This window comes from Sceloporus undulatus, chromosome 5 (assembly GCF_019175285.1).
Source record: "Sceloporus undulatus isolate JIND9_A2432 ecotype Alabama chromosome 5, SceUnd_v1.1, whole genome shotgun sequence".
Lineage (NCBI taxonomy): Eukaryota > Metazoa > Chordata > Lepidosauria > Squamata > Phrynosomatidae > Sceloporus > Sceloporus undulatus.
The window spans coordinates 90,017,563-90,039,118 of record NC_056526.1 but is presented as its reverse complement, the minus strand read 5'-3'; the positions used below and the strand labels follow the sequence as shown (position 1 = coordinate 90,039,118).

Here is a 21,556-nt window from a genome sequence, read left to right as displayed (position 1 = left end):
TTGCCAGCACCCACAAATACACTCGGCCTTTATCACAGTGGACTATGTCCAGTGTAGCATGTTCAAACATGAAAGTGGAAAGAAATGTGAAATGTAATAATTTTCACACTGCAAATGAGGATATGTAGTTAAGAGCAAAAAGGAAGTCTATCTTCTAACATAAGGTAGAAGGTTTAAAAATATGCACAGTTACACCAATGAGGGAGGGCTAAATTCTGTATTAGTGAATATTTAATATATTATTATAATTAATTCTTACCAGATTCAGAGATATCATCCCAATATGGAGAATCAAATTCATATTCTGCCTTAAGGATTTGCTCAAAAAGCTTGGAGTCATTTTCATCATAGAAGGGAGGATACCCACAGAGACTAAAAGACAAAATAAAAAGCAGGACATTCTCAGCCTATGAAGAACACCAGGGAAGGACTTCAGGGCTCTTTTACGGTTACCTTGAACATCAAAAAGGCCTGCAAAACTTGTGGTCCACATTCCACACTAATCATTCACCAGTCATCTATTACTTGTGAGAAATGCAATATCCATATGATCTTTTCTGCTATGCATACATCTATGGGAACCACCAGGACATGTCTGTGCCCTGATCCAAACTCCTGTGCATGCTTCCATAAGCCCAAAGAGCCCTTGCAGAAGTATGTTCCATCATTCCCACATGGACAATATCTCCAGGCACATGAAAGGATGCCCACACAGAAGGTTCTTCCAATCTGTGCACTACAGAATTTTCCTGAAAAGTCACTTCAAGGTCTGAAAAATAGTGTGTAGTACAACAATGAAGGAAATAAGAAAAAATAAATCAAGGACAGTCTAGTAACCTTGCTAGAACAAGTGGTTTTTACACCTCTTTCTCCACCTACTCCATCTCCAGCTCATATTTCATAAGGGCCAGAGACCATTTAGAATAGATCCTCCTGAATGAGAAAACTGTGTTGCTGGGAAAGATTGAAGACAGAAGAAAGAGAGGAAGACAACACACCAGATGGATAAATTCAATTATGGAGGTCATGGGTATGGGTCTGCAAGACTTGAGCAAAGCAGTAGAAGATAGGGAGTCTTTGGGCCCATACAGACAAGCCAAAATAAAGGTGCTTCAGGACACTTTGGAGGTATGCTGTTTAAATGATGCATGCGTCCTAAGGGACCAGAAGCCGCACCAAAACCACTCTCCAGTCCTAAGGAGTGCAGCTTTGGCACAGCTTCTGGCCTCTTAGGACACATGCGCCATTTAAACAGCATACCTCTAAAGTGACCCGAAGCAGCTTCAGTTTGGCCTGTCTGTACAGGTCCATGAAGATGTCTCATCGAGAGGGTTGCCATGACTCAAGGTCGACTCAAGGGCAGCTAACAACAACAAGAAGTTGCGAAAGCTGATATGAAAAGGGGGAAATGAAGGAAAATGCCTGTTCCTAATTTTCTGCAAATCTGCCCTTTCCCCTCTCCATGAAAATGCTGGTGCCAATGGAAAATTCTTCTATTACTCATCGTTTGGGAGGGAAATCACAGCTGGAAGGGATGGGATAAACCTCCTTTACTTGTGCACTGTTTACACCCAGAATCACTTGCATTGCATGTGCAGATATTTTAAAAAATCACAAAGCAATGGAAGCTTCCCACTTGTCAGAAAGTATAATTTGTAATTTGTTCCCTAGTATGTAATTGAATGTGATAAATCAGCTCTCTCTGAAATTCTAAAACCCACAATCTTTTTTATTTAACTGAATCTTTATAGCCTACTGTATACATCACTTTCACTGGCTCCCCTCATCTTTATAGGCCTTCACATAAATACTGAGATTTAACTTGCTTTCCTTGGCCTGCAACTAAGTTAAGATTGCACTGGGGCCATCGCATATATGGCTCTAACTGTTCTGAACAGTTAATTTTGATTTCCTCCCTGTTTTTATCATTGTTATGGTTTTATTATGTTTTGTGGATTTACATTTATTGTGCATTGCCTTGGGATGAGTTAGATATGTCATACCTCTTTTAGATATATTAACTAAATTTCCCTCAGGAAATGCAGCCTGGATAATGTCCCAAGGTAATTTATCATATCAGATGTAGTTTTTATTATGTTCGATGGAGGCTTCATTAATGCCTGATGAAACTCAAGCCAGACATGAAGATAATGGCTGTATCCCTTGTTTATGCATGGATCACTAATAGTTAGAGATATCTGCTTATAGGCATTCTATTATTTAAGTATCACATCTAATAGCTGTTAATAGAGTGACCCTCTAAGTATTAGACACTTTGAAAAAATGATCACCACCTTTTTTGGGGATAGTAAAATCTGTAGATGAACTATTCTGAACTATTCTGCCAGGCAAAATATAACAAGTAATCACCTCAAAATTGTGCTATACAGTGGACCCTTGTTATACGCTGGGGTTTGGTTCCAAGATCCTCCATGGATAACAAAATCCATGGATGCTCAAGTCCCATTAAATATATTGACACAGCAAAATGGTGTCCCTTATAAAAAATGGAAAATCAAGGTTTGATATTTGAAATTTATACTTTTTTAACATTTTCAAACCGTGGATGCTTGAATCCATGTCTAAAAAATCCGTGTATAAGAAGGGCCGAATGTATATGTATTTGTATGTGGATAGAATAAATGCAAATCCGTTTTCAGGAGGGGAAATCTCAGTCTATTCTGCATGTCAGGGTTTCCCATCAATTGGCTTTTTTTTTTCATTCTTTCTCTCAACTGAAACAAGAATTTAAGAAATGGTCAGAGTTCTTGCCATCTCAGAAACTGCATCCAGCTGTTTCATTAGCATTCCAATGCATCTACATATACTGTATATTCTCAGCACTAACTATAAGTAACCCAGACCATGTAACCAAAATAAAAGAACATGACTGCCTTCTTTCTGAGAAAAACATCTGCCTCTGTCAAAGGGAAACAGATTTTAAGATTTCCTGGGAAAAATACTGCAACAGACTATTTAATTCAAGGCCATACAAGCACACATCTCCTCCCCAAAATGGGAACAAGACGTTATAGCAATCAAGAAAAAGTTATATTTAACAGAATCTGAAATAGCGTTGTGAGCATTATAATGATGCTGTGATCCAGGACTACTGTAAAGGCTGGGTAAGCAGAAATGGTCAGCAATGTGCCAATCTGAATCCAATGGTGGGGAAGCAGGAGTAATAATGGCTGGCCTGGAATATTAAAAAGAAGAAGAAGAAGAAGAATCATGCCAAGTCCAGCTATTTTTTACTCAGTGTTCTTGGCCCCATTGATGTGTTCCTTTCATTGGCTGACTTTTCTATGCTTACCCAGCTTTCTTGAAGTTTGCACCAATTGTGCACAACAATTCCTATCTCTAGGCTGTATGCCAGTACATTTTCTGATTATTCCCTCATTTCCTCTGCTCTCTGTTTCTGCTCATGGTTTCTGCTTCATTCTTTTATTCCTCCCAACCTCCCGGTCGCCTGCTGGTGACACTCCCTTTCCTTTCTTTCAGATACACTACTTCCTGAAGGTCCTTACCCTAATTATTTTTCTAGCCCCTAACTTCCCTACATACAAATAGCTCTTGTTTCTGTTTTCTGTTCCTGTCAATAGCATACAGATCCTTCTGTTTAAGAATTGTTTTGGCAACACCAAGTTTTTATTCTTTTCATAGAAGCTGCATTGTTTATACAGTGTGTATCTTAAGATGGAGTTCATGCTAGGCTAACTGAAGCACTGAAATCTGAAGATCTCTTCCTCTTTGTCACTTTAGACTGGGCAAAGTTTGGGCCCATTGTAACTCGTTTTTTCTGTTTCTCTCCTCCTCCTCTGTTCCCTTTTCAGCTCTCTTTCTGTCAGCAGATGTTTGTCAAGAGGTCTTTGAGATCAGCCAGCAGAAGAAGGTTCTGCTGGTAGCAGAAGCACAAGTCCCCAGACTTGCTTAGGGATTCCCTGTTTGTGTCCAGTGACGCACTGCTGAGTTGTGTTGGGATACACATGACTGGGAGGTTTCATGGGCTTCTGGGAATGGTGCAAGTGGCTGACCAATTAAATGGGAAACTAGACAGCCCAAGGAACAGGCTCCTCAGTGTTTTCAAACAGAGAAGTTGTCCATCTGGTGCATGTTCAGCCAAGTTCCTTTGTTTTTCCACTCTCCACATTGGGCAGAATTGGTCATTTGTAGCTGTCTTCCATTTTTGTCACATTAGGACACTTTGGCATGAAGGCTGCTCCAGACTGGGGGAAAGGGCTTTTACGTCCACCATCTTCAAACTGGGATTGAAGCATTCATGGACACACTCAGGTCAAGGCATGTGGATCTACCTCATTCCCAGGCAATTATTTTATGCCCCAATCCTTCTTTTTTGCCTTAAAAAAGTTCACAAGCAATAATCCAGCAATTGCAGCAGTGTGACCAAAGAAGAACATGAGCATGCAGCAATTTAAATAAAACAATGCTCCAAATGTAATCCCTAACAGGTTTCAATTGTGTTGTTGGTTTTGCAAGGGTTGGCAAGTGGTGTGTGGTTGCCCAATCTAGGTCTGTATCTAAAATATGAACTTTTTAATGTTCTCTGGAAAAGTGTATTAAACTTTTAGGAATGCTAGAATATCTCTCTCAGCCATCCAGTTTGGCACATCATTCAAAGCCAGTGTGATAATATTTAAGATTATTCATGAAATCAGTCACATGAACTTTATTTGATAGTACTTACAGAATATATGCAATAACTCCAATGGACCAACAGTCCACTGCTTTGCTGTAGGGCTTCTGCGCAAGCACTTCAGGAGCTGTAATAAGGAATGAGAAGGGGAGTCAATTAATGACATAAAATCCAGAAAAAGTGACCAACCAGTTAATGTAAGAGTTGTCTTTTGAATACATATTGCATATACCTTGTTTAATTGCCACTAAAATAGAATCTTTAAATTATGAACCTCTAAAATTGGAGACCATTTACTGTTATGTACATGAGTACCCATGTCTACATGTGTTCAAAAAAGTAAGAACTCTCAATATACATGTCACCCAACAGGCTAATGTACAAAAAACAGGTGTTTTTGTTTGACAAAATGTATACTTTTACCATCATCTCCCTTCAGAAGGAGAACAGAAGTGCTCCGAGGGTATGCAGGGAGGCACAGAGCAAGCCAGTACTTTCCCATTCTTTTTCATCCTTCTTTTCTCATGAGATAAGGCTCTCATGCAACAGTTCAGCTAGTTCACATTCATGTACATGTCAACTATTCTCTTTGTTCTACTAATGTGAACTGTGTTGTGTCAGATGAGGGGACTTTCCTGATATTACTGTCCCACTTATAATGTTGATCAAGTGTAAAAGTATCCTGTTCATAGAAGAGGCACTGCAACTTCATACAAGTTCCTTCCTCCAGTGTTGCACCACCATGTGAGTAGAGCATGGTGAGAGTTAAGTGGCTGAAATATTGTATGAGGCTATCCAAGTAGATGTCCTTTTTCTCATCTTTAGTCAACTCATGCTAAGTCAGACCACTAGTCTATCTAGCTGAGTGCTCTCTGTAGCAACTGGCAGTGGCTCTCCAGGGTTCTAGACACGACTCGTGTGTAGCCCTATCTGGAGAACCCAAGCGTTGAACCTGGGACTTTCTGCGTGAAAAGCCACTGAGCTCTTCCTTTAGTCCAGATGATTCCAGACATTTAGCCATGGCATCAGGAGAGTAGAGAGAGGAGAGAGAGAGAGAGAGAGAGAGAGAGAGAGAGAGAGAGAGAGAAATAAGGGGGAAATCTGCACATTTGGAAAATGTGCAATGTGAAACAGGAAGTTACAAAGACAGCTGGTGGCAATTACTGTTATAACAAAAGCACAACCTTTATGAAACTTGCAAATGTGGAATATCTTGTTTCTTCAGAGAAGGGGAAAATCAAAGATAATGATCAGCTGTGTTCCTCCCAGACACTGGAAAATGTATTTTTGACAAATAATAATAATAATAATAATAATAATAATAATAATAATAATAATAAATCAAAAATCTGGTTGGGGATTCTGGGTGCTGTAGTGAAAAAGGTATCTTCTGCAAAGCCTGTTCCCCCCATCCAAAATGTTTAGGAACAAACAGCTGACAGATGGGTGAGGGAGGCCTGTAATCTACCTGTTGATGGCTATGAGCCACCTCTGATTGCCACCTTCCTGGCATGAGCCCCCCACATTGACAATTTGAAATGTTATGATTTTAAAGAGCTTTTATTTTTAAAGTGTGAATCATATTTATAATCGTCATCTGTCAGATCAAAGCACTGCAAATAAAAACAGGAATGATGGAATGCCATTGATTTCCTGCCAAGGAGAGTGGGGGGGGGGGACCCCAAAACAAAACTTTTGGAAACTTGAAAAAGAAGTATTTCACAACAACTCTAATTCATGTTGATCGCCCCAAAAATCCTGACAGCTCCATAGCAGCCTGCTGCCAAATGGAAGACTTTGGGACGAGAGAAGAATCTAGTGCAGTGTGTCACCATGATACGTTTCCTCTCCTGCAAGGAGATTCAAGCAAGACAGCTGTCACTGCTTCTCTAGCAAACTGATTAATGAAGTGATATGGTTGTCAGAGACAGGGCTAGCTGCCTGGCATTCTGGTTCAACGATGCTAAAGGAAAAGATCAGTGCTAAGCAAAAAGTTGTCTAAGAATGCTAGGGATGTTGTGGATGAGGGAGGCCTGTAATCTACCTGTGCCTTTATTTTTCTACATGATTCCTATAAACTGGTATTCTATATTCCTGACAATCTAAAATGGCCAATATTACTGCTGCTGCTGCTGCTGGTGGTGGTGGTGGTGGTGGTGGTGGTCATAGTTTACTATATAATGTTACTTATGCACATGGTGCTTTACAAAGAATGAGAGTAGAGGCCCTTGCCTCACAGAACGTAAGCCTTGATAAGGTGGACATAATACAGACAAGAGAAAAGGAGGAGTGAAAGGGAGGCAACAGCAAACAGGAAAGGATTGTGTATATTTTAGTTAAGTCCACTATATGATTGTTTCCTGCTATATATTAGAACAACAAGTCTAGAATACAGTGGTACCTCGGGATACGAAATACCCAGGTTACGAAATTTTCGGGATACGAAAAAATCCCATAGGGAATCATTGTTTCGGGTTACGAATGTTTTTTCGGGTTACGAAAAAACTTTTGGTGCTTTTTTCGGCTTTTTCGCACGGAATCGCGGCTTTTCCCCATTAGCGCCTATGGCAATTCGGCTTACGAAGGCTTTTTGGGTTACGAAAGCGGCCGCGGAACGAATTAATTTCGTAACCCGAGGCACCACTGTACCAGCTTCAAGGCTCACATTTATCTTAACTCTGTGTCAATCATGGATTCACAGTTAAAAGTGGAGATGTTTCACCAACCAGTGTGACACAGATATGAATCACTGTTGCACATTATAGTGTCATGTACCTTTGCAGCCTATTCCATCTGCTCAGCAGGTAGCTTATAGGAGGAAATACTGATCTAGTTTAGAAAACCAATAAATGCTTTATTTGTCAACTCCTGCTCATACAAAACCAGATCTCTCTCTGTAACTCTTTGTCCAAGATTCTCTCTCCAGACAACAGTGCCTCCTCCTTCTCATCTACTCTGCCCATAAGCCATTCTTAATTCTTTTGGGCTTTCTGGCTTCAGGACCCATCATTCCACATAAATAATAAATAAATAAAAAAATTATTTGTATACTGCCCTTCCTATGATCAGGGCGGTGAACAGCACATAAACAATACAATTCATCAACAAAACATTAATACAATACACATGCACCTCTTCTCTCCAAACAGAAGAAAGAAACACACCAATTCCATGTTACAGTACTTTTATCTGTAGTTGCCTTAACTATGATTTAGTTGAACATCTAGTTTTTCCTTGTGTTTGGCACACATATGTATTAGAACAACGTACAATGTTTCCAATATGCAGCTTCTAATAAAAACGTCAGTGATATTGATGGCATCCCTGGGAATGCATTAGTAAATAAATGTATTAATAGTTGTAGTAAATAAAGTAGTACTCCAAAGCTATCAAAGCTCCAAAGCTTGCTGATGACATTTTACCCAATGGACTGTACATGTAGGTTATTGTTTGTTAATATAATTTTATTTAAAATGAAGGAATGTACAAAAGCAGCTTTCTTGTATGGAAGTTTAGAGAGGGGGTTCCCAGCCTGTGCACTAAGGAGCCCTTAGGGCTCTGTGTGCACTTTCCAAGTACTCTTTGGCCGCTCCAGGAAAATGAAACAAATAAAATTGAATGAAATTAAAGAATAAGAATATATATTTTATATATACTCCTAAACAACATTAACTTGTAAGGCATGGGGCAGCCTTCTTAGGGGCTCTGCCACAGAAATAAGGGTTCCGCGAGTCAAGAACCAAACAATATATGCCCACATCTTCTATTTGCAAACCCTTAGCACTGAATTTTGATGCCCCATGCATCAAGGACTGAAATCATTTTTAATGAAGGATGAAGCAGCTATTGAATATCAAAGAAAAATGTTGGGTTACAGCTTGAATATTTATAAAAGCTGCCTTGTCAACAATTAACAGTTTTAGCAGCTATGAAAAGCACTTGTACTAAACTCTACCATAGGGTTGTCATACTCCAGTTTCTTAAAGCTAGGTAGCCCATTTTTATAGCATGCAAATTTGAAGAGCATGCAAGTTAACAAAGTGCACAAAATTGGCATATTGTGCACTTTGAACAATTGTTTTTCTACCAATATGTTACAGCCTTGGCACCATTTTACACAGCATGAGAGAGCCAGTATAGCGGCACAGTTAGACTTGAAACTAGGAAACCCAAATTCATGTCCTTGGTTAGACCTCAAAGAGAATATTTCCACACCACAGAATTAAAGCAGTTTGACACCACTTTAATGGGCATAACTTTATTCTAAAAAAAATCTTGGGATTTGTAGTTTGGTGAGGCACCAGAGCTCTCTGACAAACCAGGCTGAATACCACACAAAGCTTTAAATCCCAGGATTCTGTAGGACAGTGGTAGTGCTTTCCTCCTCAGATGGCAAGAGTACTGTGGATACCAGTATCCACAAACACCTATGCCAAATAAATCTTTTCATCTTTAAGGGACCATGAGAGTCATTTGTTGGTTCTGCTGCAACAGCCTAGTGTGGCTACTTCCCTGGAAAGTTCAAAAGGTGTTCATTTCTGTAAGAAAGGAAGATAAAATAGATCTTTCAAGGCACTAATCTGATGTGGAAGACCTGAATTTTTCTCTTGATAACACTATCTCCTGCATTTAATTTCCACTTCACCTCAATATGAATCCCTCCTACATCCCTACATACCCAGCTAATGATATTTTGTCTTCTAGTCCCTGCTATGGGTCAGAAGAAGAAATGGAGTGGACTGCACCAGGGAATCCAGTAGGGATTCCTAATAAATACAAATATATAAATATCCTTTGTACACTTAGGAGTAAGACCCATTTAACTTATACATTCACCAGGACAAACTGCTATATCATATATCTAGGATAACTGAATGTGAATTCCAACAGGACTTTATAATTTCTTTGTTCTTGGAAACCACTTTGCAGAAATCTATGATGCACAGTGAACATCTATCTATCTATCTCAACAAGATCCTGCCTGTCTCTATTGTAGCTCTTCCTCTTGCTTACCTCCAACTCCTCCTTTCCTCCTGGTAGCACACAAATGAACTCCCAAGAAGTTTGAGAAAGATAAAATGGAACTTGGATATTTTTGGAAATCCAATAAATATCACACTTTGATTTGACTGGAGTGTATTAAGTGGTACATGAGAGGGGAGCAGGGAAGGGGAAGTAAGAGAAGGGATCATTTAAGTTAACCACTTGTTTCAAATCAGTTGGAACAGGACTGGCAGACAATATAAATGATCTACTGTATTGATTTAGTAGGTTGCCAACTTGTGATGAATACAAATTTGGCAGTATACTTAATTAGTTCTTAGAACTTTAATTCTTAGCACATAGCTATCCACCGCATTGTTTCACAGCCAGCTGCAGTTAGTGGAGCTCTGACAGAGTTCTAACAGGAGACCTTGCCAGCCAGTTTGTGAGAGTGGGAGAATTATCCCCAAAATGGAGTTATTATGCACATCAATGTTTAATGGATGACAGAGTTCTTTAACAGATAACTGGTGGCTACATCTTACCAACAACAACAAATAATACATTTTTCTTCTAACATGTGATACAACAGAAATCAAAGTAAGTTACACTGATGAGACTAGTGAAAGAAAATGCCATCAAGGAAACAGAGTTAGGATAATTTCCTAATAAATGAATGGAAGTGCAGGGCAATTCCTAACTGCAGTGGCCAGCACAGAAGCCTTAACATTGCTCGGCAGCATAAAGTAATAGAAGGAATATGGACTTGTATAGCCAGTGCTTATTTCAGCATATAAGGTTGAAAAGAATTAATAAACTGGAATCTCAGCTGGATTTTGGCAAGTCAGGAACATGGTGAATTGCTTCTCAGGATGAAAGGCCAAACACATTGGAATAAGAAAATTTAAAACTAAGTATTAAAGGCTCAGTAATACCCTATTGAAACAACAACAACAACAACAATACCACTTCTACATACTTCAAGGGGTGTTGGACCAAATCCTAGAGCAAGATGGCTAAATGTCAAATTAATGAATGCCAATAGAAAATACTGTGCTCATAAAATTTTAATTTATCTATAAAATGGGAAATTTGGATGCGATGAAATATATAGATTTTAACAATCATTGTCTTGAGCTGCTGCCACATTGCACAATTAATGCAGTTTGAATCCACTTTAACTGTAATAGCTCCATCCTATCAAAACCTGGGATTTGTAGTTTGTTGTGGCACCAGAGTTCTCAGGGGGAAAAAAGGCTAAGTATTTCACAAAACAAAACAAAAAAAACCAGAATTCCATTGTATTGAACCATGGCAGTTAAAGCGGTGCCAACATGCATTAATTCAGCCATGTAGATGCAGCCCTGGAAACTGCTTCTATTAGAGTTTCAGTATAACGAACTTTGAGAACCCTTTAATTTACAAAATCTACCCCCTCAAAAAACATATGAAGATTGGGCAGAACTCTATGAGAGATATTGGCCTTGGGTATACGGACGGCACCATTGTGATGTGATGGACACGTGGCGTCCGTATGTTACACCACTAATTGTGACATCACGAGTGCACCATTGGTGCACTCAAGTGTCACAAGCATGGCGCAAAAGAACCCACTTTTCATGGGTTCTTTTTTTCTCCGCAGGGAAGTCACGCGGTTTGGTGGCTGCAGCTTCCCTGCAGGGAGAAAAAGGCGCCGGCAGGCCTCCGTTTTTGGAAGGTCTGTACCCGGACATTGTGACTTAGTCTGTTCCATCTTTAAGCATTCCTAATGTCCCATTTTGCAAGAATGAAACAATAAGCAGCATCTGGAACATATCTCTCTGATGGACCAATTGCCAGGAATGGTCTATCAATTACTTTGAGAACAAAAAATGCATTTTAAGATGACAGTAGGACTTACACAGCCTATTTCTATTCATGTAGTTACAGGATTAACCATTTGTCTGAAGCCTTCTTTCATGAGTTGTTACCCAATTCCTCAAGAAAGGGATAGTTTCAGAGCAAATAGTATAGCAGGGATGGACAGAAGGTAGTTTTACATCTTTTGGTAGATCTATCTAAAGTGATAGATCAGTAAATTAGCAAGTATTCCTGACTCAAATTATTTAACAAAGGCTGCAACAAAATCCTGTCCCAACTCATGCTACCTTCTGAATCAACCCTAAAATGAAGTGATTGTCAGTAATATGAAGAGTAGTTAGATCTATTTTTAAAAAAATTTTTATTGAAAAACGTACAAGCATACAGTTTTATGTGGATGCACCATGCGTAGCTTTCAGCATGTGCTGAAAGCCACGCTGGAAGAGCCCATTGCGTGTCCTGGAAGAATTTGTGGGGCTTGCACCCATGGTGCGCATGCGCCCCTGTGTGATTGTGCGCCGTGGGCACAAGCCCCATTAGTTCCAATGGGGCTCCAGCATAGGCAGATTTCCCCTTACGCAGAGCGAACCGGAAGGAATCCCCGGGTAAGGGGAGGGCCCACTGTACAAACACGTTAAAATACACCACATTTACACAAAGCTCTAATCACATTTAAATACATTTAGATACACTTTCATACTCCTCCAGTAATCAGTTAATTTTTGTTCTTTGTTGTTCTTCATTCTTCTTCTTTCTTTCTCTGCTCCTTCTCCTCTTCTTCTTCCCCCTCTCCTTCTCCTTCTTCTACTGTATTTCCTATCACATCATCTCTCCTTAGCCTTTCTCCTCTATAATCCCCCCTTCTCCTCCTTCTTATCCACTATCTTCATTTAACATTCATTCTACTTACTCTTACCCTCTTCTACATACTTTACCCTCAGATACCTTTAACCATTAATTAACATTTAATTTCTTCCTATTTCTTCATATCCTATAAACATTCATTCTAAAAACATACAGTGCCCCCGCGTCATACACAGGCATGCTTCATGCGGCTTTCAGCATACGCTGAAAGCCGCATGGGGAGAAGGGGCAGAGCGTCCCATAGGGAAGAATGGGGTGCATGCCCATGGCACGTGTGCGCCACCACACCACCGCGTGCATGAGCCCCATTTATTTAAATGGGGCTCGAGCATAGGCTGTATTTGCTTTACGTGGGGGAGTCCGGAATGGATTCCCCAAGTAAAGTAAGGGCACACTGTATAAGACAAACATCTTTGTTCAAACTTCCTCACTTCCGAATATTTACGTCTTTGGAAGTAAGATTAGTTAGATCTATGATAAAAGCATTATATATTTAAGTTTATTGGCTATGGCCAGATGCAGACGGGCACTTTGTGGCATGGCGGTAGAGATACTAGGGTTAGGGACAGTCCTTAAACTTAGTACGAAGTGGCGGTGTACTAATGTCGGTGTCCCGTGTACACATTGTGACGTAAGCGCTGCGCAGCACTTGCAATGTCACTCCAACATCTTAAAAAGAACCCGGAAACACCGGGTTCGGAAACACCGGGTTCTTTTTACTCTGGAGGGAAGCCGCATGGTTTAGCGGCTGCGGCTTTCCTCAAAGAGGAAATAGGCAGCCAGCAGGCTGCCCTTTTGGGGCAGTCTGTCCCAGGCCTAAGATTGGAAGAATGGAAGGGTGAGAAGGAGGGGGGAATAGGAAATTGAATAAGATAAGGACTATTTGTAATGGGAGAAATGTGAGTAATTTTTTTTAAAAGAGATGGCTAGATTTTGAAGGGTTAAGATGATTTAGATTTTTATTGTCCTTAATTTTGGTGCAGTTCTTCTAAATATATCCTGATGTATAGTTATGTCCTGCCTAAATACCCTAAAGGCACCAGATCCTGTCTGAACTTGGGAGCTAAGCAGGGTCAGACAAGGTTAGCACTTGGATGGGAGACTGCCAATGAATACCAAGTGCAGTTGGCTGTAATTTCAGAGGAAAGAATGGACAAAACCACCTCTGAGTGCTCCTTGCTTAAGAAAACACTATGAAATTCATTGGGTGACTGTAAGTCAACAGGGGACTTGAAGGCACATACACACACATAGTTATGTCCACACACTTATGGTGCTATGGATGTAAACTTATGTGATTTGTGTGAGGTTAAAATTATGTCTGGGAACATGAGGAAACTGCTAATAATAAGGGTGATACTATGACTCAGAAGAGCTGCCTAATGAAGGAAACTGCAGAGAAAATCTATGAGTGTATCATTGGTTATAACAGTAACAGGAGAACTAGCGAAGGGCATCATAAGAATGACAAGTCATTTTAGTCTGTTTGTTAAATGTTACCCAGGCAACAAGGAAAAGAGAAAGGAGTAATGCAAAAGAGGAGAGGGGGGAAAAACACACACAAGACATATTCCAGTAGAAAGTGATCTATGATACAAGACATGTCAACACCAAGTCCAATGGGGCTTTCAACAAGGTAGCATGTAAAGCATCAATGCCATAATCCTCAAAATCAATGTAAACACACTAAAAACTCAGTAACATTTTAGATAATGTCTCCAATGCAAAGTTTCTTCTTTGCTGCCTTTTTGGTAGTGGCATCCAGTTGTGTTTCCAAGGGAAGTTCTCCTAGCACTCCATGCACCCCATCTTTCAGCTGCATGTGAAGGCCTTTTAAATAACTCATGCTAACTTCTCTACTTTATATACTTTTTTTAAAAAAATGTGGACATGCTACAAGTTTTGTTTTCTTCTTGCTTTTTATATTGTTGCTGAATTTATGTCAGCGTGTTTTCTTTTGTATCTACATTATTTTATGTCTGTATATGTAAGCTGTGAAGAAGGGTTCTATGTTAATACAATGGCTGGCAAATATCACAAACAAATGAAGACGAAGAAATTGCAATGGACAATTGTGTAAAAGGAAGACACAGCACACATGCACACACACACACACACCATCCCACTTGCATAGTAGACTTTGTGGGGAGTCACAATGCTGGATCACCTACTTGTGTGTGTGAATGTTATGAGCAGTGGCAGCAAGTGTTTGGTATTGGGGAAAAGAGAAGACTTCAGTAGCACTATATTGATGATTTACCGAAGTATGGTAGCAATCCAAGGTTGCACTTTGCTAGCTTCCAGTCTGGGATTGTCAGTCTGGTGCTGCTAAATGACTCTTTCTCAAGACCCAGCATGAGTTGATGGAGGAAAATAACAAGCCATTTATTACTTTAGGGTTTTGATCTAGGCGAGTTTTTAGAAAACCTATTTGGTATTAGCATGGGAAGCAAGGGAAAGCAAGAGAAAAATGCAATTCCACATGCTGTTTTTTCATGGTTTCTAATTATTTCCAGAAAGTCAAGGAAGGTCAAGGAAGAAAGTGCAAAGGAAGGCTTGCTCATGATCATAAAGAAAACAAAAATAATGACCATGGAGGATCTACATAAATTCAACCTAAACAATGAAGAAATCAATATAGTAAAAGATTTCCCATACCTTGGATCAAACATTGATCAGAATAGAGGCAGCAGTCAAGAAACTAGAAGATTAGGAATTGGAAGAGCAGCAAATAAAGAGCTAGAAAAAATCCTAAAGAGTAAATATATGCAACTGAGCACTAAAGTTAGAATCAGCCAAGCCATGGTATTCCCTACCAATATGTATGGATGTGAGAGCTGGAGAGTGAAAAAAGCGAATAAAAAGATAATAAACTCATTTGAGATGTGGTGCTGGAGAAGAATACCATGGACAGCCAAAAAGATACACAAATGGGTCCTTGTATTGATCAAGCCTGAAATACCCCAGAAGTCAAGATGATGAAATTGAGGCTTTCATACTTCAGCCACATAATGAGAAGGCATGACTCATTAGAAAAGACAATAATGCTAGGAAAGGTGGAAGGTAGTAGAAAGAGAGAAAGACTGCATATCAGATTGCTAGACTCTGGCGCGTTCCAGACACACAAAAAGTACGTACCTAGTATGTACAAAATGGCAGCGCCCATTCTACATGGGCCCCGCCATTGGGACGTCACGACCGTGCCACCTCCAAACGGAGCAGCGCAGAAGTGATGTCCTGGTGTCACGTGAGGGCACCTGAAGGATCTCCGAAACGGAGCTCCTTCCAGGTTTGTGTCGCTGGGTGCAGTCTTTACACGGCTGCAGCAGCAACACAAATGAGAAAGGGGCCAAGTGGCCCCTTTCTCTTCGTCCCCGCCGCTTTCGGGTGTCCTTGGAGCATGAAGCCCCAAGGACACCCCTTTCCAGGCCGACAGGGGGAAGCCAAGTGGCCCCTTTCTCTTCATCCTCGCCGCTTTCAGGTGTCCTTGGAGCATGAAGCCCCAAGGACACCCCTTTCCAGGCCACAGGGAAGCGGCCTTTTGCAGCTTCCCCGCAGCCTGGAAAGTGGTGGATCGGGGCCTCAGAGGTTGCTGCTGTGGCAGCTGAGGCTCCAATCCGGCGGGGAAAGGGGCAGGAACAGGCCGCCCCAAAAGGGTGGTCTGTAAACCGCCTCAATTAGGGAGGTCATGGGCCTGAATATACAGGACCTAAGCAAAGCAGTGAAGGATAGGAGATCTTGGAAATGTCTCATCCGCACAGATGTGATGAGTCGAGGTCAACTCAAGGAAGGCTAACAACAACAGCAGTGAGTTATTTCTAGTAGCATTGTAAATCTGGGTGTTCCTGCTTCCAAAGATGGGACATGAGAAAGCTCTCCATCCCTACCCAATCCTGTAATTGCCATGCTCCTTAATCTGGATGGCACATCACATGCAGGTGCACCTCTGGAAATAATCTTCATTCATGTAGAGCCTGATATATATATTCTATTGCTTCTAAGTCATATAGCTTCAAAGGCAAGCACCAGCACTTTGAACTATACTCAGAAAAATACAGGAAGTCAACGGGCTTATTTTAATACCAATGAGGTTCTGCTCTTACTGACTGATCTCAAACAATAGTCTGGGCACCACAGACTGAACAATCTGAAGTTACCAAAAGTCTTTAAAGGCAAACCACGCAGAGCACATCGCGGTAGTCAACTCTAAATGTTACCAGAGAGTGGGCAATTGTGGCATCCCTATTTGTTCAGGAGAGGTTGTAGCTGATGCAGTAACTTGAGTTGATAAAAGATATCCCTTGCAGACTATGTGAGTTTTGCGTGACAAATCTAAGAGTACCCCAAAGAGTATAGTCCTTTTCAGAATAGGATGAACACAATCAGCCTGAAAAATTTACCCACAAAACCAGAACCTACTCTAATTATGGCCTTACCAAATTTTAACCATCTGAAATAAACGAACTTTGAAATACCAGTCGAAAAGAAACATCCAAGAATTTTCATTAAAAGCAAAAAAGCCTAGTATTTTTTTTTATGGCGCTTTCACATACCCTTTCTCCTTGAACAAGGGGTGACTTCAAATCATCAGTTGAAATGATAGTTCTAACATAATCCTCTCAGAAATTCTTTATTTCCAAAGAATGCAGCTACTTCTTTATATCAACTGCAGCTTTGGAAAGTATAATGAGATTATTTTCTGAAAAACAGAAGTCAAAAATTCTCATCTTCAATCACCTTTCAATCAAGGAAGAGAAGGGATGAAAGATGCTTGTTAGAAACATATTGTTTTCAATCAATGATCTCCTAGCACAATTTAATCAAGGGAGATAAGCGAGAATATGAAGAATTTTAAAATGAACTTTCTTAGCTCTCAAGAAACTCATAATCTAAACATTGGAAACAAGTCTCTAATTGAGTTTTATAAAACTAAACCAACAGGCTGTGCAGACCGGCATCTTTGGCCAGCCTGGGAGGAGGAGTTGGGGTGTGGTCAAGAGGCCTCCAGACTGCACCCGGCTTTTCTACGGCAGCGGCGAGGAGGATGAGGCCAAGCTTCGTCCTCCTCACCACTGCCGCCGCCACCACCATAAAAGGGCTGGGTGCAGCCTGGAGGCCTCTTGGCCTCCAGAAGCAGCACCCGGATTTTCCCACGGCAGCAGCGAGAACACGGAGGTGGCGGCGGTGCGGCGACCCAGCAGGTAAGCAGGGAGGGAGGGAAGTTAGGAAGGAGGGGGGAAAGAGGAGGGAAGGAGGGGGACTTTTGTTTCCAATGGCGGCGCGTGTGCACGTGCGCCGCCATTGGGAACAACTTCCGGGTTTTCCATGTGCGTATGCTCAAATCCACGCATGGCAAATCCGAGTATAAGGAGGGCCGACTGTATGTGTGTGCCTTCAGGTCGTTCCTGGTGACGCTAAGCTGAAACTATCATGGGGCAAGCTTCGTCAGAGGGGGATTTCCATTGCCATTCCTGGAGGCTGAGAGAGTGTGACTTGTGTGTGTGGTGCCTTCAAGTCATTTCTGACTTGTGGTGACCATAAGGTGAAACTACTGCTACTGCTACTACTACTACTACTACTACTACTACTAATATAATTTATTTGTATTCCGGATTACAGCAATAATAATAAAACATCATAAAATAAAAATTACAGTTAAAAGAAACAACCACCATATCCCAACCCTCCTCCAATCTTAAAAACATTAATCAAAAGCCATAAAAAGAAATTAGACAACAGAATAAATTAAAAATACCAATTACAGTTCACTAAAAGATTACGGGTAGATTTAGGGCCAGAGAGGTGTCTTCTCCTAGGAGAGGGAATGGGGTTAATACAGTGAGCCCTTGCTTTACGTGGGGATCCATTCTGGAGCCCCCCGCATAAAGCAAATATCGCTTATGCTTGAGCCCCATTGACAATAATGGGGCTCTTGCATGCGGCGCATGCACCACGGGCACATGCACCATTTTGTTTCTGTCGCACGGCTTTCAGCATAAACTGAAAGCCACGTACAGTAAAAAGCGCCTACGTATGATGCAGGCGCACTGTAATGTCAGTCAGTGAGGGGGGGGGGAGGCTAGTCTGGAAAGGCCTGCCAGAAGAGATCCATCCTAATGGTGTTTTTAAAGGTTTCTAGGGTGTAATATGATGGACCCCGTCCGGCAGGTCATTCCAGAGCCTAGAAGTGACAGATGAAAAGATCCTCTCGGTCACTTCAGACAATCTGGGTTTCTTGGGTTGCAGCAGGTTCTTCCCAGAGGACCTAAGTGTGCGGGGTGGATTATGTGGAAGAAGGCGCTCCCGCAAATAGTCTGGACCCAGGCCATATAGTACTTTAAAAGTCATAACCAACACCTCATACCTTTCCCAGAAACTAATAGGCAGCCAATGTAGAGATTTTAGAATGGGTGTAATGTGGTTGACTCTAGATGTGCCCACAACTAACCTGGCTGCCATATTTTGTACCAGTTGAAGTTTCCGAATTTGGCATAAGGGTAGCCCCATGTAGAGCATGTCGCAGAAGTCAAGCCGAGAGGTTACCAGTACACGTACTATTGTTTCTAGGTTACCCAGCTCCAGGAAGGATCGCAACTGGTGTATCAGCCGAAGCTGATAACAGGCACTGCTGACCGTCACATCTATCTCAACTGTCAACTGGAGAGATGAGTCAAGGTGTACACCCAAGCTGCGAACACAGTCTTTCAGTGTGACCCCATCCAGCACCGGTGGACATATCTCCATTCCCAGGTTAGGGGTCCCTATAGCAAGTACTTCCGTCTTATCTGGATTCAGCTTGAGATGATTTCCCCTCATCCAGTCCATTACTGCCTTAAGACAGTCATTCAGAGGAGAGATGCCATCCTTAGTCACTACAGCAGTTGGAGACTATAATGGAATTTCTTGACAAGTTTTGCTGGGGGGGGGGGGGGGGGTTGGTGTTTCTAGCCTGGGGGTGGGGGGGTATGCCTTGGCCCCCCCCCCCAGATGTTCCATCCCCTGGAAGTCCTGCCCTGGAAGGAGGAAGTTGCACCCCCAGAAGTACCCCCCATGGCACCAGGTGACATCTGGTGTGGTAATGCCACTGAGTTTGGGCACTCAGTCTCTAAAAGGTTTGCCATCACTGTCATAGAGACATGGTGGGGGACTTAGAGAGTCTTAGAGAAATTTCAGTGCAAATGGAGGTCTGGGAGATTCTGAGAGGTGTTCTCTCAGGTTAAAAAAAAGTGGGTTTTTTATTTGCATTTCCCCCTATTTTCACAGGGATTCTGCACTCCTGACTCCAGCGAATGCAGAGGGGTCACTGTAATAACTGAATAAATGAAGACATTCTCACTATTATATATTTTCACGTCACATTTTAATCATATTTTGTCTTCCACTGCAAAGCTTAAAACGTCAAGGATGGTATCTATACATTGACCAGGTCAATCATAAATAAAGGAAAGACTTGTGGCCCTACCTATTCCTTCCAATCTCCCCAAACAAATTCTTCTGATACTATGGTGACTGGAAGGAACAGACATCTTGAAAGGGTGGGATTGAGAGTATGCAAACAAAATGTCAGGATGAAGTATATGGGCTAACAGGAGAACAGCTCTGGAGGCAAACGTACCTCATATGAGGATAAAACATTTTGAGAAGGCTCAGTTAGTGAAGGAGAGAAAGTTAAAGCTGTGGAACTGAATACTGCTGCCAATTGAGGCCTTGGTTTTTACACTGTTGTTATCTCAGTTTTCCAGTGGTTCACAGAACATGACCATCAAGAACCTGGGAAATACCTTACATATAAGGACCAGTTTATGTTATATCCATAGTTGACTTTGAATTGGCTACTTAAATGTGTTCCATACAGTTTATTCAACTCTAAATCAAATTTATGGAGTGTTTTACTATATTTCCTGCCTCTAAGCAACATTTCAGGAAAATCAGTGCATATTTCATTGTTGAATTTCAATGCTAGAAATGCCACAGCTCTCTAATGCAAACATTAGTAGATTTTATCTGTAAAACATCTCATATTATTTACACTTGCCCTCCAGAGAGACTCTTTCCAGGCATGGGGATAGATGTGAGCAAGTGATGTCTGGGAGAGGGATCTGTGTAGCTCACAGATCTCAAGAAGTTGATCATCCCTAGTTTAAGCAATCCTTCTCTGTAGAGCACTTTACTAGATGATCTTGGATCCTCTTATGCAAGTCAACCTTTATAAGATTAATAAACATTCAACAGGAAGTAGCCCATAGAGTTTTTTTGCATAGTTTATTTATGCTTAATTTAAATACAGTTTTTATTGTGTGATTCTGTTATTTACTTCACTCCTCCTTTCTATGAAACCTTTGACACAACTACTTAGTTTTCATCCCATACTGATACGAAGCATGAGTAACTAAACTGAAGCATATTTATCTCCTCTTTGCATCTCTTTTATTTTCATTCCCTTCTTCTGTTGCTTTCCCTGTGTTTTCGTTTAGATTGTTATTATTCTGTACCTAGATGCAATTATATATGAGCAATAATAGCAAGAGCTACCAAGCTGAAAATAGAGATTTTTAAGGCACTGACATCTATGCCTAGTATGTCATTATCTGGCTTTTCCAATTTTATACATAATAATGACCACATACACAATTTGTTTATTATCTAGACAATGTACACCTCAGGGGTACCTGTGACTCCCCCTCCACAGGGAATATTCACCTGCAATCACTGAGTTGGAGAGAATGATTGATCTATGAGTGATGCAAAAGATGGTTGTTATGGACTGCCCCTCTATGATCCTAGCTCCTGGCAATGCCCACCAATGAGGCCCCAAAAAGATTTCCCAGCTATCTGTGCAGCTCTCCACCTGAAAAAGACGGCCCACCCCTGCCTTAGACAAAAGCACTACATTCAGAGATAAATTGACAAAAGGTCTTTTAAATCAATTTACCAAAAGGACACAGAGTCTAATTAGAAATCTCCAAATAAATGCACCTCATATATATCATAGCTACCAACACTCCCTCTACAGCTTTGAGGGAGGGAGGAGTACAATCCTTTATAATTAATTAAAATGGGAGACAGAATATACACACACTGTGTGTGTGTGTATATATTCAGACCCAACTGAGTGGCCTTTAGCTAATGGTAGAAAAGTCACAGCTTAGGACACCATTCACTTTTTTCCAATAAGCAGTAAATGCCAGCCTCAAG

The 21,556-nt window shown here is 41.1% G+C and overlaps 1 protein-coding gene across 2 annotated transcripts in view; it reads right to left on the bottom strand.

Moving 5' to 3' along the window:
• CAMK1D (calcium/calmodulin dependent protein kinase ID) overlaps positions 1-21,556 on the bottom strand; it is a 240,257-nt gene that overhangs the window by 22,884 nt on the left and 195,817 nt on the right. For both annotated transcript variants that reach the window (XM_042468787.1, XM_042468788.1), the window contains 2 exons: positions 4,706-4,781; positions 260-372 (listed from right to left, as the gene is read on the bottom strand). In XM_042468787.1, coding sequence (XP_042324721.1) covers positions 260-372; positions 4,706-4,781 — 189 coding nt within the window. The remainder of the gene's footprint in view (positions 1-259; positions 373-4,705; positions 4,782-21,556) is intronic.